Source organism: Equus caballus, chromosome 8 (genome assembly GCF_041296265.1).
Source record: "Equus caballus isolate H_3958 breed thoroughbred chromosome 8, TB-T2T, whole genome shotgun sequence".
Taxonomy (NCBI): Eukaryota; Metazoa; Chordata; class Mammalia; order Perissodactyla; family Equidae; genus Equus; species Equus caballus.
Genome location: NC_091691.1, coordinates 62,552,175 through 62,568,680, shown reverse-complemented (window position 1 = coordinate 62,568,680; position 16,506 = coordinate 62,552,175). Strand labels below are relative to the sequence as shown.

Sequence of the window (16,506 nt, the reverse complement as noted above, 5' to 3'; positions counted from 1 at the left end):
ACAAAGTCCTGTCAAATCCCCATTTTTTACAAAGAAGCATGAAGATCCTTTCACAATGGTTTAAACTGTATTTATAGTAACAGAGTGAAGACTTGAGATAAAAGTCAAAAGGATTAAAGTCAAAGCCCCAGCTCGACATGAGTTATGGTTTTGATTTTTATTCTTATTGTGGTCTACAAATATTAAGACAGAAGATACTTCCATGTGATTGTGGGATCCTCTGAGACTCTACAACCTTAGAAGAGCAGATAAAACAGATGAAAATGCATCTGGTTTGGGAGCCGACTCCATATTAAATGGCAATGCGCAAAGTAACCACCACAACTGCAGAGGGCCGAGGGGGAGGGGAGAAGGCTGAAATTTCTGCAACTGATGCAGGGCAGAAAGAAAGAAAAAAAAAGAAAAAAGATGTGGTATTACTGTTTTAAAATGGCAGCCTGTTAATAATCATTGCATTCCTGAAAATACAGGGAACTTACAGCACCATTCCTTCTTTCCTACGCCAAGCAAGCCCACCACATACAAACATTACAGACTTGTGTGAGCAAATTGGTAGAGCTGGAGAGCTGCATCTCTCTCCCAAACAAAATCCCTGGAGTTGCCAGAGTTTACAGATTTGGAGACCATATACTTTTCTCACAAAGAAAGAAAACAAATATTCTGCTGTTGACTGGAAGTTCTTAGTTACTCTAGAAAGCATTGCTCTTCTTCCATATACATTTTCCTTAAAAATGAATGCAAAGCTACATTTAAACATAAGCTCCTGGTCACAGTTCAAAAAATCTACTTTGCATTTCCTCTCCCCTGATATCTTCTTGTTCAAGATAATCACATACATACATACACACACACACACACACACACACACTCCAGTAGGAGATATAGATACACACACTGTATGAATTGGAAGGTTATTCTTAAGGCTAATTTAGATACTTTCTCTTTAGTTCATATATTGCAAGAACCACATACCGAGCGGCATTTTTTCAGTCCATCCTTAGTCTTTGCTTTTAAAATCAGATACCTGGTTTAACATTTGAGGGAGAAAAGGCTAAAAGTCCTTAACCACCACCACCACAGCAAAATCAGCAGGGGCAGAGTAAAATATGTATGATAGTATTTATATCACAGAAATGCCCCCTCCCCAAAAAAGGCATTGCTTTTTCATTGCGTGTAAAGTAATACTATCAATTATAAGAACAAAATTTTCTTCATTCAATTTTGGAAGAGAGTTTAAATCTATATGCATTTAGGTAATCATAAAGAAAACATAAAAAATGTCACTATTACCCAAATGGATCCATTTCTCTTTTATTCACAAAATGAGAATGATCATAAGTCACGTTTACAAATCACAAATTTCTGAAAAGGATATTTCCAGTACAATTACTTTCTATTTTATTCAGTATTTTATTTCAACTGTCACATTTTGAATACATACACATTTGTACAACTACCAGGGGAAAAATAACTTGAACCAAATTGAAAAATTACCATAACTACTAGTTCAATATGTCCGGTTAAAATAGAGACATCTGGTCTATCATTAATTCTTTTGTGTTGATGACTCCTAGTGTGTCGATTCCCATCAATGAACTTTGTAAAAGGAAAATGCAACTTCTAACAAAAAACTGTGACTCAGAAATCTATTTCAAGATTTATCAATACCAATATATCATGATTAGATCAAATTAACCATACTACTTTCAAGAATAGTAACATACACGGATTCAATACAAATGGTTAGCTTTAAATTCCATCAGAATAACGTTACTTAGTAAATAATTCTCTGCAGGCAGATACGGTTAACTCACAAATCATTATTTAAAAATATTTATAAATCAACTCATTTTTCACTTGTTTAAAACACATACACTGAAGCGCTATAATACTACTTAATTGCCACTCCAAGGAACCTGAATAATGCATTTCAGAATCCTAGCACACCCCCACACAATTCTGAATTAATGGCTGGGCAAACAATAAGTACTATGCTCTAGCAAAAATTCAGTGATAACATCAATCTGGCGTCTACTTAACACTTACTGCTTACTTTTCACAGAGTCCTCACAAATAAATTTCCTCCCCCAGATGCAGTTCATTAGAGAATGACTATCACCTGCCCATTCATCCACAGTGAGTGAGTGATTTCGTAATTAACACAATCGCAGATAAGAGGAGAAATCATAACACACACTTCTACAAACTAAGAGACGAAGTAAAGGGGCCTGGCCACTTCCGATGCCAATAACTAGACTGCAATTAAAAGAAAGACTTTTGTCACTTCTTCGCAGGGCAAGAGAGCCAATTATCTAAAACCCTTTGCTAGAATCCAGAGACATACCAGCAAGGCCCTTCAACCAAACTCAGATAATTACTTTTGACAAATGTTCTCCTTGAGCATGATGTAGTTATTCAAAAGCTTAAAAAAAAAAAAAAAAAAAAAAGACCACAGTTATAGCAAAACAATCTTTACAAAGTCAACTCAAGAACATGTCCTGGGGTCTTCCCCTGCATCCCCCGGTTGCATGCAGTCTGCTTTCTTTTGGCCAATTTATAACAGACGGTAAGTTGGTGAATAAATATTTAATTTACGAAGCCAAAACCCTGAAAGGCTGAGCTTCAAATGTAATGCCCTGCATTCCCGTGAGACACACTGTACAGAAATATCCTTTAAAAAAATCCATTTACAGCTGTCCTTTAAAAGATGTAAAAAAAAAAAAGAAAAATCCACACATACACATGCACCAAACCAAAGACGCCGACGCCCCTCTGCCAACCAGCATTTCTATAGAGACATTCTTTCGATGATTAAAATGTAAGCTCCGAAAGGTTCAAGAAAAGGAAAAGCAGCCAAGTAACACCGCCCAGGAAGCCGGCAGTAAAACATACCTAGCTGTACACTCTTAATAACCTCCCGCTACAAATGACACCGACTCAACTTCACCAAACACACACACACCCCGACACACTCACAAATTGCACACACGTGCACAGAATGTACACACAAACACCGAGCACAGCACAATACCTACAAATATAAACGAACTTGAGCCACACAAAACATGCACGCCTAAGTGTGCGTACCTAACGCACACGACACGGCACACAGACACGCAAAGACCTAGCCCACATGCACACGCCCCACAAGTCCGAGTCGGACACACACTGTGCATGCACGTGTAAAATGTATGAACTCACAAACGCCGAACATACACACAGACCGTGCACAGAGAGTTATTGATGAAATTCCGGGGGGTGGAGGGGCCGGGAGGGAGTGGTAATTGCCACACAAAGGTCTCCGGAGCGGCAGAGAGGAAAGTCGAGCGGGGCCGAGCGCTCGGAAATTCACCCGTGGCGAAGGCACAGCCGAGCCCGAGAGCGAAGTACTGGGAGAAGTGTCCCGGGCGGTCCCGGGCGCGGCGGGCGCGGGGCTCCCCGAGCTAATCGCGGCGCCCCTCCGCGCGCGCACGCACACACAGGGGCCCCCGGGCGAGCCCACTCCCGCGGAATAACAAAGAGCAGGAGGCCGGCGAGCGGGCGGCGGCTCGGGCTGAAAGTGGCGGTGTCCGCCGGCGCGGGGCGAGCGGCGGGGCTGGCGGGACGCGCGGGCGGCGGGCGGCGGGCGGGGGGCGGTACGTACCAGGCGGGCAGCCTCGGCCCAGGTGCGGTCCTTCTTCTTCCTCTTGTCTTTCATGTTTGCATCTCATTGATGGTTCTGATGATGACGTGGGGGATTCCACGGGGTGCTCGGGGTTCGGGCGCGGAGACAATGACCCAGTGACCCGGTGACCCGCACTCGCTCCGCGGGGGGAGGCGCGCGGGCGGCGGCGGCGGCGGCGGGTGGGAGGGATGGAGCGAGGGGGTGGGGTGGGTGGGGGCGCGCGGGTGGCGGCGGCGGCGCGCGGCGGGCGGGCCGGGGGCGGGGGCGTCGGCGGCGGCGGGCCTGGGGACGCGGGCGGGGGCGGCGCCGGCCGGGCTCGCTCGTGCGGGGCTCGCGCTGCGCCGCCGCCGCGGCCGCCGCGGTGACAGCTCCGGGGATGCTCCGCTCGGCCCCGCTCACAACAATACACTCTGACGTCACGGGGAATGGCGACGCGGCCGCACACTCGCCGCGCTCACACTCACCGCGCTCACACTCGCCCTCTCGCGCGCGCACACCCGCGCACACTCGCCGCGCGCCCCCCACTCCAGCCACGCCCTGAAACCCTCGCGAGACCCCTCTCGCTCCAAAGCAGCCCCCAAACCCCGCCGGGCGCTGGCGGCTGCGTGCAGGCCCCGCCAGGGCCGAGGACCGCGGACAGAGTGGCCTTCGGAAGTTGTGTACGAGTCCGCTCCGCAACTAGATGCTGTGTTCTGTGCGCTTCCACTCACACACACACTCTCGCACACACTCACTCCGCACTACTCCCCTCTGCTGGACTCCTTTAACCCTTTTCTGCTTGGCTGGGTGGCATCCCACAGCCTCGTCGAAAGGGTACAAAATCAGCCTCTTCTCATACAGAACTGATATTGAACGTGCAACTTGACACAACGTTGTGCCACCTACATCATCATAAACAATGCAAGACCAAAGAGCTGTGGCCGTGGAGCGATGCCATGCCCTGCGTTAGCGCTAATTATTTTTGATAGCCTACAGTCATCATTCTGTGGCGTAAAACATGATGCATATGTAAAAACTGCACAGCTAACGCTGGCGTAGTTTTAAAATTATTTATAACTGCCAGGTTTGGTGTGCATGAAGAGTTGGATTGTTAACCTTGTTAGCGAACTACCAAAAAATATTTTAAGACTTCAAAGTTTATTGTAAACTTTCTGACTTCTTAAACTGCTGGTAAATTGTTTAGGTCAATGTAGTTATTGTTAAGCAAAGAAAGAAATGGCTCTATGACACACACATTAATTATGTGTCTGTTTATCTTGAGTATCTAAAAAACAAACAGGGCACTCACACTGGGTTATGTACGTAAGGTTATTTCCCGAATGTAATACTAATGGAATGTAAATAGTACTTTGTTTTTTCATATACATTATCTCATTTAATCCTGAAAACGACACAGTTAGATCTGTTTTTCCCTCTACTGCACAACTGAGAAAATGAAGCTTAAAAACATTACATTGTACCCAAGATCTCTTGCTAAGTCAGTTTAAAGAACTGAACTTGTCTTTTGACCCCAATCCCATGTTGTTTCTATTATTCTAAACTGCAGTGCTTAAAAATAAATGCTCGTAACTGGAAATGAACATCCACATCTAATGAAAAGACGTATGTCTAAGAATGAGAACAATTATAGTAAGATGTTTCCTTTGAGAACAGTGTCAAATGACTGAAGTAATAAAAATGTTTGATTACCAAAAATCAAGCAGAGGCAGTTCATAATCATAAAGAGCTAATTATGTTAATTCTTTAAAAATATTTGGCTTATTAATTCGTTAGAATAAGAAAAAACTGTGCATCAATTTAAGGAAATATCAAAGATTATCTCCACTTTTTCTTTTTTAAAAAAATGGATTTAGAGAACACACTGAAGTTATCCCCGGAGGAAAAATTTACCCATGCAATTTGCATAACTCTATCCAGGTGTATTATATTTTTACTTTACATTTCAAATGTATTACATTTGAATCATGTTCACATCTGCTTTTATTTTCAAGAAGTCTCTTTATGGCTAAAATAATTGATGTATTTTCAAAGTGTTCTCATTCTAATGTTTTCTACTCAGAAATACCTGTTTTAAGCAATCAGAGCCTAACATACAATTTGTTATTTTCTGTGAAATAGTGCTTAATAAGAAGTTTTGGAGCCAGCTAAAGGAAAGCATATATTCAGTTGCTTGGCAGTAACTTATTATTTATCGTCCCACTTAAGCAGATATAAGATGTATATTTAAAAAAACTAAAACAAAAAGGTGTTGTTTATGTCCCCATTCTTTGACAGTGGGCCAAGTATAAATAACCAGTATTATGAAGTGACTCTTAGATTCTACCTCTACTTTTGGGTATTTGAGTATAAATAATCCATAGCAGGTAAATATGGTTAAAGACTCATGAATATCCTATGCCAAAATAGCATATCTCACAGAGCACCAGAATAGAGGTGGGCCACCGTTCTAGAGAAGTTGTTACTGTTGTGTTCTTTTTTTCTACATTTACCTATGTACATTCTTTTCCTTATGACTCGCTCACTCTCTCACCAATGTTTGTGGCAGGAGGAAGGAATATGTGAATCGACTGCAGACCTTTTATAGTTTGGTAAACTACATGCATATCTTTTTTTAACAGAGGTAGAAAGTGATGAATGTCACAAGAAATGTACAAGTAAAATTATGTGAAAATTTATAAAAGAAAGAACTCTCTGCTGGGGAGACTAAAGAAGCCTTTAAGAAGGAAATGTCCTTTGAAATGGGATTTGAAGGATGGGTAGGATTTGAACATTCACATTTGTAGAAATGAAGAGAAGCTTTTCCAAATATAAGTGCGGTAAAGGTCAGGACAATTTAGAACTAAGAAAATATTCAAATGGGTAGATGATATCTACCGAGCTCCGCTAGGATTCATTTAAATTTTATGTAAGAACACATGTATTTCACGAACCCTTTCTTTAAATGAGGAGAGAGAAATAACTCAAAGAGCACAAGTTCCAGTTAGAACTGCTTACAAATTCTTCCTTTTCTTAGATCCCTATCCCAGTTATACAGCGATAGAGAAAGCTCTGGAGTTCATCTGGCGTGGAACGGCACCTTCCCTCCATTTCCCTGCTTGCTTTATTTCCATTTCTGCTTTTAGGTTTGGAATTGAACAATTCAGACTCCTGTTGTGCACGTCTCCTTCATCAATTCCAGCAGATCGTTTCATTTCCTGGAATGTTATTTTGTTTCATCTTACAGCATGTTTAACAATTGATAAACACTCATTCCAGATCAAACCCAAACAGTGATAAATGGCAATTGATATAAGACAAAATAGAAGTGATGGCGTACTGGAAAAGGATTAACAATTCAATATTAAGAGAAGAGAGACTTAAGAATTTGGGAACAGAAGTTGTTGTGTCATGTCTGGTCTCTCAGGAAATACAAGGTTTCACCATGGATCCTAATCAAAATGTTAACCAAATACGGGAAAGTTTAGGTGTTTCAAGCAGAAATAAGAGACTAAAATTGCTGTCATTGCCATCCCACACTCCCATTGCATGTGGAAGTCTGGAATGAATGGAAATCTCTCCCACCCCTCCCCCACACATACCCACCAGCAGGCACAAGACAGAGCAGAAGGTGGGGTGGGGAAGGAGTAATAAAAGTTGAGGGGAGAAAATGGAAGCAAGGATTACAGGGGAGATGGATGAGGTCTTAGGTGGTCTTGATGATCATGCAACATGAGTTTTACTTCTGAATTACATTTACTATGCATAAACAGAATCTCCAGATTCTACAAATAAGAACACTTAACAATCTTATTTTCTTCAATATTTTTTGTTAATGATCAATTAGGATCTGACTAGTCAGGAAATTCCATAAAGGTGGTCACCTCATCTCCTCTATCCACTGCCTGATTCACTGAATCTCCAGCACTAAGCAAGTTACTTGTCATAATCTGGGCCACAATAAATATTTACTGGATAAAAAAAAATGTGACTGGAAATTTAATAAATTAATCCCTTTATTGTAAGTACAATAAAAGTCCAGCCAATCAAGATATATTTGGGTTTTCTTCCCCTCTCCTTTTCTTCACTGAGCAGTTCAGGAGTAACACAAAGTGAAATAAAGCCAAATATCAGTGTTATTAATTATGTACAGTCAGATATTACTGAGTGAAGCTCCTAAAGGCCAATGAATTTTGACCTTGTCTATTCTAATCCCATATGTCCTCTGTAACACACTTTTCAAATCTTTCAATATAGTCATTTAAAGACAGTTTATTCTATGAATATAAACATTAGCTGCACTCCAGGAACATACAGAACTGTTTTAATAATATTTCTGAGACTAATTTTATCTAAACTCACGACAATTCTTCCCCTAGGAAATGAGCGGATTAACTGTGATTATTTTGCTTTTGACGTGAAATCTACAACAGTTTAATATTTTAAGGTTTCAATGTATTCTAATTATAGAGATATATGTAACTAAAAAGGAAAAAAGCGTGAATTTTCTTCAAAACTTTTGCGCAGCTGCTTTTATTTGCATTGTCAATGCATATGGTTTTCCTTTTTTTTTATTGATTAGAGCTATTTGACACTCATTTTTAATTCTCTGGTAAATTTGTATCATTATTACATTTCAGGGCTTTAACTGAAAAATAATTTTCCTGTTATATCTGGACCCTTTAGCAGCTAAAGCATTCTTAAATCTGAGGAGAAGCAGAATAAAGTGGCTAAAGTATTTTCATAGTTTTCCTCTTTTTCACTTTCTTAAATTGCTCTTTTTTTCTGCTTTATCTATCTGCTTCCTTTGTGAAATAAACTCTGCTTCTGAGTACAGCTGTTCACTCAAGAATTTACCTTTTCCCCTTTAAACCCTTAATTAGGCATAGAGAACACAGCCTGATTTATGGCCTAGTGTTTAACAGGACTCACACTTAATCCATTACACATAGAGGGATACACATATTCCCTAACAGCACCACTCATTAGTTTACACAAAATGAAAAAACACTTACGAAATGTAAATAAAGCTTTGCTTGATACTATCTGCTTATGCATATGTAATGTGATCAGAATATCAACACTGCAGTCTAACAGCTTTTTGCTTATTTTCAAAACTACAAATTAGATTTCTGTAGGTAAACTCTAATTCAATCCCACATTTAGTGGATAAGAAGCAAAATTACACGCTGCTAAATTCATCTTTGTGTGGAAAGAATGTTCTTAGTTCTTTCAAAGGAGAAGACTAGAATTCTGATTACAATTACTGTCTCAGACTCTGTAATTCAAAGGAATCTTGGCCGTGTTACTGATACTCCGCTTGCCTCAGTTTCCGTGTTTACCAAAAGGCTGACTTTTGTTATTGAGACCTCTGAAAAAGCACTTGGGAAGAATCACTAACAAGTAATTTATTCCAGTAGTTTTTCACCTCGCTGCTATTTTAAGTTGTACAGTAAAGTATATAAAGTATACAGGCATTCATCTAGTGGTGGAATTTCCTCTCTATTGCATGCATAGGACCAAAAGCTCAAACGAAAATATCCTCCAACTTTTACAAGGATGGATTGAAATGATGGGGAGATAGGGCTCCTTTTGTAACTAAAGAATTCTTATTGCTTTCCCGTTGAGTTTTATTGCAGGGGACATGGCTGATCATCTTAGCCAACACGCTTCCAGTAACCATGGGGTGACATGATTGATTAACTAAATAGCAGGAATAACTGGAAGATCTCTTAGGAGCCCATTGTAGCCAAGGAAATGCCATCCAATTGTCTACTGGTTTATGTGATGAGAGAAAAGAAATGTGTGTCTCTGTGTGTGTGTGTGCGCGCGCAGGAATTGCCACCTCCACTCAGAGACCCACCTAGCAGTGAGGAAAGGCAGCAGGACTATATTTCAGAAAAGAGAACAATGACCCTGCAGTGTCTGAAATCTGTCCAGGATTTTCAGAGCCCCAGTAAGGCTTAGGGGGGTGAGGGTGGAGCTAAGCATAATTACCTTTTGTGTAAGAGTAGGGAGATCCAGGAAGAGAGATTCTTTGCTCACCCACTCCCCCTGACTTTCCACCATTCTATCACATTTAGTCAAGGTATCCCCAAGGAAAAGGATCAAAGATAGTTATGACATTTAGATGTCAAAATAATGAATCATGCATTTTAACAATACCTGGATTGAGTTGCTAGTAAGAATTTTGATCAGTGTGCATTTTTTAGTAGAAAATTCTTTTCTCTGGAGACTCTCCCCCTTTTTAGACCAAGAGGTGATTAACTCTTTAGTGGATCCAAAATATCTAGATCGCAACTCTACTTCCTCACCCATAATCATTTATTTAATTTCCTTTTGTAAAACTAATTCCTTCCCTCTTTCTATTTGTGGACTTCTTGTTGAGTTCTCTATCCAGGCAAAGAGTGTTTTGCTCTGGTAAAATTTTAAAACTATTTTTTTTTATTACTATTCTTTCTTGTTTTTTTACTTAAGGTGTAACTAACATAAAATACATAGGTCTCAACTATTCCATTCGGTGATTTTTGGTAACTGTATGCACCTCAGTAACTATCATCCACAACAAGATACTGAACATTCCCATCAGCCCCAGAATGTTTCCTTATGCCATTTCCAGTCATTCCCACGCCTCATCGAAATAATTGCATTCAGATTTGGATCACCATAGATGAGTTTGGTTTGTTAATGGACTGTTAGTATTTTTTCCTGCCTATTCTATTCTTGTCTGTTCATTTTTGTAATGGTGTTTGGTGCATTTAATGAGGTCCAATTTATGATTTTCTTTTGATTTTATGATTAGGACTTTTAAGCATTGTCCAAGAAATCTTTGTCTACCCCAACAAGATACCCCAGCAAGATATTCTCCTGTCTTTTATTCTCAAGTGTTTATATTTTCCAAGGTTTTGGCAATAGTATTTTATTTTTATTTTTGGATTATTTCCTGATGATATATAGAAATAAAATAGGTTTTTGAATATTGATCTTGTATACTGTCACCTTGCTAAGTTCACTTATGAGTGTTATTATTGATTTAAGCAGAGTTTCTATGTCTATAGTTATGTTGTTGACAAATAATAGAAGTCATACCTCTTTTCTTATTTAATGCATTTTATTTCTTTTTCTTGCTTTATTGCACTGGCTAGGACCTCTGGAACAATTTTGAATATAAGTGGTGAGAGTAAACACACTTAGCCTGTTCCCAAACTTTGGGGTAAAGAGATTTATGTTTCTCTTAATATCATATTAGCTGTGTGATTTTTGTAGATGCCCTTTATCTGATAGAGGAAGTTCTTTTCCTAGAAAGCTAACAGTTTCTCCCTTCCCTTTATAAGTGCATTTTAAATTTTATCAAAATATTTTCTGCATCTATTGAGACAATCATAGATTTTTTCTATTATTCTGTTAATATTATGTGTTATATTGATTCATTCCTAATGTTAAACCAAGCTTGTATTTCTACAGTAAATCTCACTTGGTCTTGCTTATTATACTTTTATATGTCGCTGGATTCATTTTTCTATTATTTTGTTAATGACTTTTGTCTTTATGCTCATGAGGAATATTGATCTTTAATTTTATTTTCTCGTAGTGTTTTTGAGATATCTTAATATCATGGTATTGATGAACTCATAAAACCAGTTGGAGAGTTTCTTCCTCCTTTGTAAGCCAAAATACTACCGAATGTTTGTTGAATTAATGTCATTTCTTCCTTAAATGTTTGTTAGAATTCATTGTTGAAACCACCTAGAACTGGGTTATAATTGTCTGTGTGTGTGTAAATGTTTTTGACAGCAAATTCAATTTCTATAATTATTGAAAAGCTATTTATTAATTCACTCTATTTTCCTGAATTCTATTTTATTGATGTTTAATCAGTTTTATTGATGTATAATTTACATGTCACAAATTTACCCAATGTAACTGTATGTTTCGCCGTTCTTATTTTTGTAAATTTATACAGCTGTACAACCATCACCTTAATCTAATTTTAGAATGCTTTGATCACCCTTTATCAGATATATGATTTACAGATATTTTCTCTGAGTCTATGACCTCTCTTCTTATTTTCTTTTTTTTTTTTAAAGATTTTATTTTTCCTTTTTCTCCCCAAAGCCCCCCAGTACATAGTTGTATATTCTTTGTTGTGGGTCCTAGTTGTGGCACGTGGGACGCTGCCTCAGCGTGGTTTGATGAGCAGTGCCATGTCTGCACCCAGGATTCGAACCAACGAAACACTGGGCTGCCTGCAGCGGAGCGCGCGAACTTAACCACTCGGCCACGGGGCCAGCCCCTCTTCTTATTTTCTTAATGGTATCTTTTGAAGAGCAAAAGATTTCAATTTTGATGAAATCCAAGGTATCAATTTTTTTTTATGTAATGTCCTTATGGTGGCATACCTAAGAAATATTTACCTAACCTAAGGTCACAAATATTTTGCTTATGTTTTCTTCTAGAAGTTTTCTAGTTTTAGCTCATAAATATTTATACATGGTTAATTTTGACTTATGGTGTGGATTTTGTACATGCTATGAGGTAAAATTATCAGTTTATTATTTTTGGCATATAAATATCCAATTATTCCAGTACCATTTGTTGAAAAGAATATCCTTTCCCTATTGAAGTGCCTTGGCACATTTGTTCAAAGTCAATTGACCATAATTATGTAGATATTTTTCTGGGCTATTAGTTTGCACTTTTGTATATATGTCCTTACATCAATTTCACACTGTTTTAATTATTTTAACATTATTATAAATTTTGAAATCAGCTAGTGTAAGATCTCCAATTTTGTTTCCCTTTTTTGAAGTTGTTTCAGCTCTTCATGTTTCCTCAAATTTCACAGAAATGTTAGAATCGACTTGTTAATTTCTGCCAAAGAAAAGGTGGGAGGAGGCTGTGGGAATGCACTCCTATCAATCCCTCTACTGTCTTCTCACTTGGATTATTATTATTAATTTTTTTGAGGGAGATTATCCCTGAGCTAACATCAGCCACCAACCGTCCTCTTTTGGCTGAGGAAGACTAGCCCTGAGTTAACATCCATGCCCATCTTCCTCTACTTTATATGTGGGATGCCTACCACAGCATGGCTTAATAAGCAGTGCATAGGTCCTTGCCTGGGATTCGAACCAGCAAACCCCAGGCCACTGAAGCGCAGCATGTGAGCTTAACCACTGTGCCACCAGGCCAGCCCCTCATTGCATTATTTTTGGTGAGAAATCTGCAGTAGTCCTCATCTTTGTTCCTCTGTTCATAATGAGTCTTTTTTACTCTGGCTGTTTTAAAAGATTTTTTAATTTATTAGTGGTTTTGAGCAATTTTATTATAAAGTTTCTTGGTGTAGTTTGCTTCCTTTTCCTTGTCTGTGGGGTTTGTGGAGCTTCTTGTATCTGAATTTATAGTTTTCGCCAGATTTGGAAATGTTTCAGCCGTTACATCTTTAAATAGCTTTCCTGTTTAATATTTAACCCTCACCATCTTCCACACTAACTGGATACTTTTTCTAAGCACAGGAATGGTGTCTTGATTGCTAGTATTGTTGCACCGTGATTAGCCCTGGGTTTAGTACATATTAGTTGTTAACCAATATCTGAATAAACCGAATGCATGAACTTCCAAGCAACAAAGACAGCATTTATTCTACTCACTTATTTTGGTTAAGCGTTGTGACTCTGAAGATCACTACGTTAGTTAGAAATACTGAGGTGATTATATATCACCAGTTTGGTTTCATGTAATTCTCAGGCTTGCCCAATTAAGTCCAACCATCTCAGGCCAGGACTCTATAATATGACCTCTCCGTTTTTCTTTGTATTTCATTTGTAATCACTGTCACTCCCACATTTGAAAGGAGTAGGAAAAAGGAAAGGAAAAAGTGAGAAAGAAAGGAGTGAAGGAGGAGAAGCAAGGAGAGGCACTTGGACTCTCCCTTTTGATGCCTTAGTGATCAATATGGAATTTTCTGACCTTCGCATCTATAAGGCTACATTTAGATAAATTTTATTGGCTTATTTTTATGTATCAATATAGTCAAATATTTGTCCATGTTAAGAACAATACATATGTGGAAATGGATGGTTCTTGGGGTCATGCCAATTGTAACAACAGCCAACATTTATTGAGCATTTATTATACCATAGGGGCTGTTATAAGGACTTGTTATATGCTAGAACATTATTAGTTGTATACATATATTTTACCTCTTTTACGGATGAAGGAGTTAGATTGCAGAGAGATTACGTATACTGCAAAAGTTCATACAACTTTCAAGTGACGGAGCTGAGATGAAACTTTAGGCAATGTGAGTCAAAATTTCTTATTTTCACCTACTCTAACCAAGCACACTTCAGCAAAACAGTGTCCATTTTTTTCTACTGTAAAATATTTTCCTCCTTTTGTTAAAAAGTGAAAATAAGGCTAGATATTTTTATTACATCTGGGATTCTGCTGAAATATATATGCCACAAAGAAAGATACTGAGTCAGTTAAATGTTGACATAATTTATCCATGTGCCTCCCGTTTCCTTCATGTTTGTGTGTGAGTATATATGTTTATTTAATAAACCTTGTATTTTACAACAGTTTTAGATTTATATAAAAATCATGGAGATATACAGAGAGTTCTCCTATAGCCCACACCCAGTTTCCCATATTACTGATACTTTACATTATTATGGTACATTTGTCACAATTGATGAATTATTATTGACACATTGTTATTAAATAAATAAAGTCCATACTTTTTTCATGTTTTCCTAGTTTTTAACTAATGTCCTTTTTCTGTTTCAGGACCCCGTGCAGGATAGCATATTACATATAGTCATCGTGTTTCCTTTGGCTTGTCTTAGCTGTGACAATTTCTGAAACTTTCCTTGTTTTTGGTGAGCTTGACAGTTTTGAGGACTTCTGGTCAGAAACATTTTCAGGAATTTTGTAGGATGCCCCTCTGTTGGAATTTGTCTGATGTTTTTCTCAAGATAAGACAAGGGTTTTGGGTTTTTGTGAGGAAGACCACAAAGGTAAACTGCCGTGTTCATCACATGGTATCAAGAGTACATACTGTCACATGATTTATCACTTTGTTGATATTCCCGTGATCATCTGCCTGAGGTGGTGTTTGTCAGATTTCTCCACTGCAAAGTCTTTTCTTACCCTCCTTTCCATACTTTACTTTTTGGAAGGTTATTACTATGTGTAGCTCATGCTTGAGAGACGGGCACACATTATTTGGAGTCTTCTGCATGAGAGATTTGTTTATTCTCTGCATTTTATTTCTCCAATTACTATTAACATCATTATGGAGTCATGAATATTTTATACTTTGGTTATAAATCAATGCAACTTTATTTTTGTGCTCAAATTGTTCTAATTTTTGCCATTGGGAGCTCTTTCAGATGGCCCCTATGTCTTTTTGATATACTCTCATTATTGTATTTTTTGCTTTTTATGTTGTTTATTTTTTTTTAATCACCTCCTTACCTTCTGGCGCTATAAGACACTCCAGGTTCATCTTATAATTTCCTGCCCCAGTCCCAGAATCAGCCATTTCTCCAAGAAGCCCTGGTACTTTTTTTTTTTTTTTGAGGAAGATTAGCCCTGAGCTAACATCTGCTGTCAATCCTCTTCTTTTTTGCTGAGGAAGATTGGCCCTATGCTATCATCCTTGCCTATCTTCCTCTACTATATGTATGGGACATCTGCCACAGCATGGCTTGATGGATAGTGTGTAGGTCCACACCTGGGATCCTAACCAGCAAACCCTCGGCTGCCAAAGCAGAGCACGCCAACTTGACCGCTACCAACCACATCAGCCCAAGAAGGCCTGGTTCTTTTATTGGTGAAGGGTATTAGAAACCAAGATGTGAGTGCTAGGCATGCTTATTGCTCCTGAGGTGTTTTTGCTAGCCCCTCTCAGCTGAAAAAGCAAGGAAATATATGTGTGAATACCAACCTATGTATATACTTCTATCTATATTTCTGAATGTAACTGTCTGTATCTATATTAAGCTAAACATGACTTCGTACAACTAGTCCTCAACTAATTCATTACCACATGGATCAGTCTAGCCTTCTCTCTTTGATTATTTATAACCTTCCACTCCAGCAGTGAGAAACCTGGCTCCCACCATCTGCCATGTGTTGATTTAATTGGTCAATTCCAGTATACCTGTGTGGCTATATTAGAATTGTTAGCCAGCACCCCCAAGGGAAAAAACTTCAGCAAGTAGAGTACAGTCCTTCTGTATAGTTCTTTTTGACTTTACTCTCACTAATTCCATGCATCTCCAAAGTTAGTTAGGTTAACAATGTTTCCCTCCACCCCCTTTAATGGCATTGTTTCATACTTTTGAAATAACGTTAGGTTCTTTTGTCATATCGTATTCTGCGTTCCACTACATCATTCTATAACGTCACGTATCCATCATTACAGTATCATACTGAACAGTTTCACTACCTTAAAAGCATCCCCTGTGCCTCCTGTATACAAACCTCCCCCCTGAACCCCTGGCAAACACTGATCAGTTTGCTATCTCTATAGTTTTGCCTTTTCTAGAATATCATGTAATGGGAATCATACAGCATATAGCCTAATTAGTTTAGACTGGCTTCTTTCATTTACAATATGCATTTAAGTTTCATTCATATCTTTTATTGCTCATTTATCATTTATTGCTCATATCATTTATAACTCATTCCTTTTTATTGCTGAATAGCATTCTATTATACAGATGCACCATAGTTTGTTTATCTGGTCATCAATTGAAGGGCATCTTGGTTGCTTCCTGTTTTGGGTAGTTATGATTAATGCTGCTATAAACACTTGGTTTTTGTGTGGACATGAGTTTTCAACACATTTGGGTAAA

The 16,506-nt window shown here is 38.6% G+C and overlaps 1 protein-coding gene across 2 annotated transcripts in view; it reads right to left on the bottom strand.

Annotated features, from left to right (window-relative positions):
- ASXL3 (ASXL transcriptional regulator 3) overlaps positions 1 to 3,825 on the bottom strand; it is a 171,261-nt gene extending 167,436 nt beyond the window's left edge. The window contains exon 1 of one of the 2 annotated variants that reach the window (XM_070275616.1): positions 3,644 to 3,825. In XM_070275616.1, coding sequence (XP_070131717.1) covers positions 3,644 to 3,697 — 54 coding nt within the window. In that variant the 5' untranslated portion in view covers positions 3,698 to 3,825. The remainder of the gene's footprint in view (positions 1 to 3,643) is intronic. The other variant, XM_070275614.1, reaches the window with a different exon arrangement.
- Between the last annotated feature and the right edge of the window lie 12,681 nt (positions 3,826 to 16,506).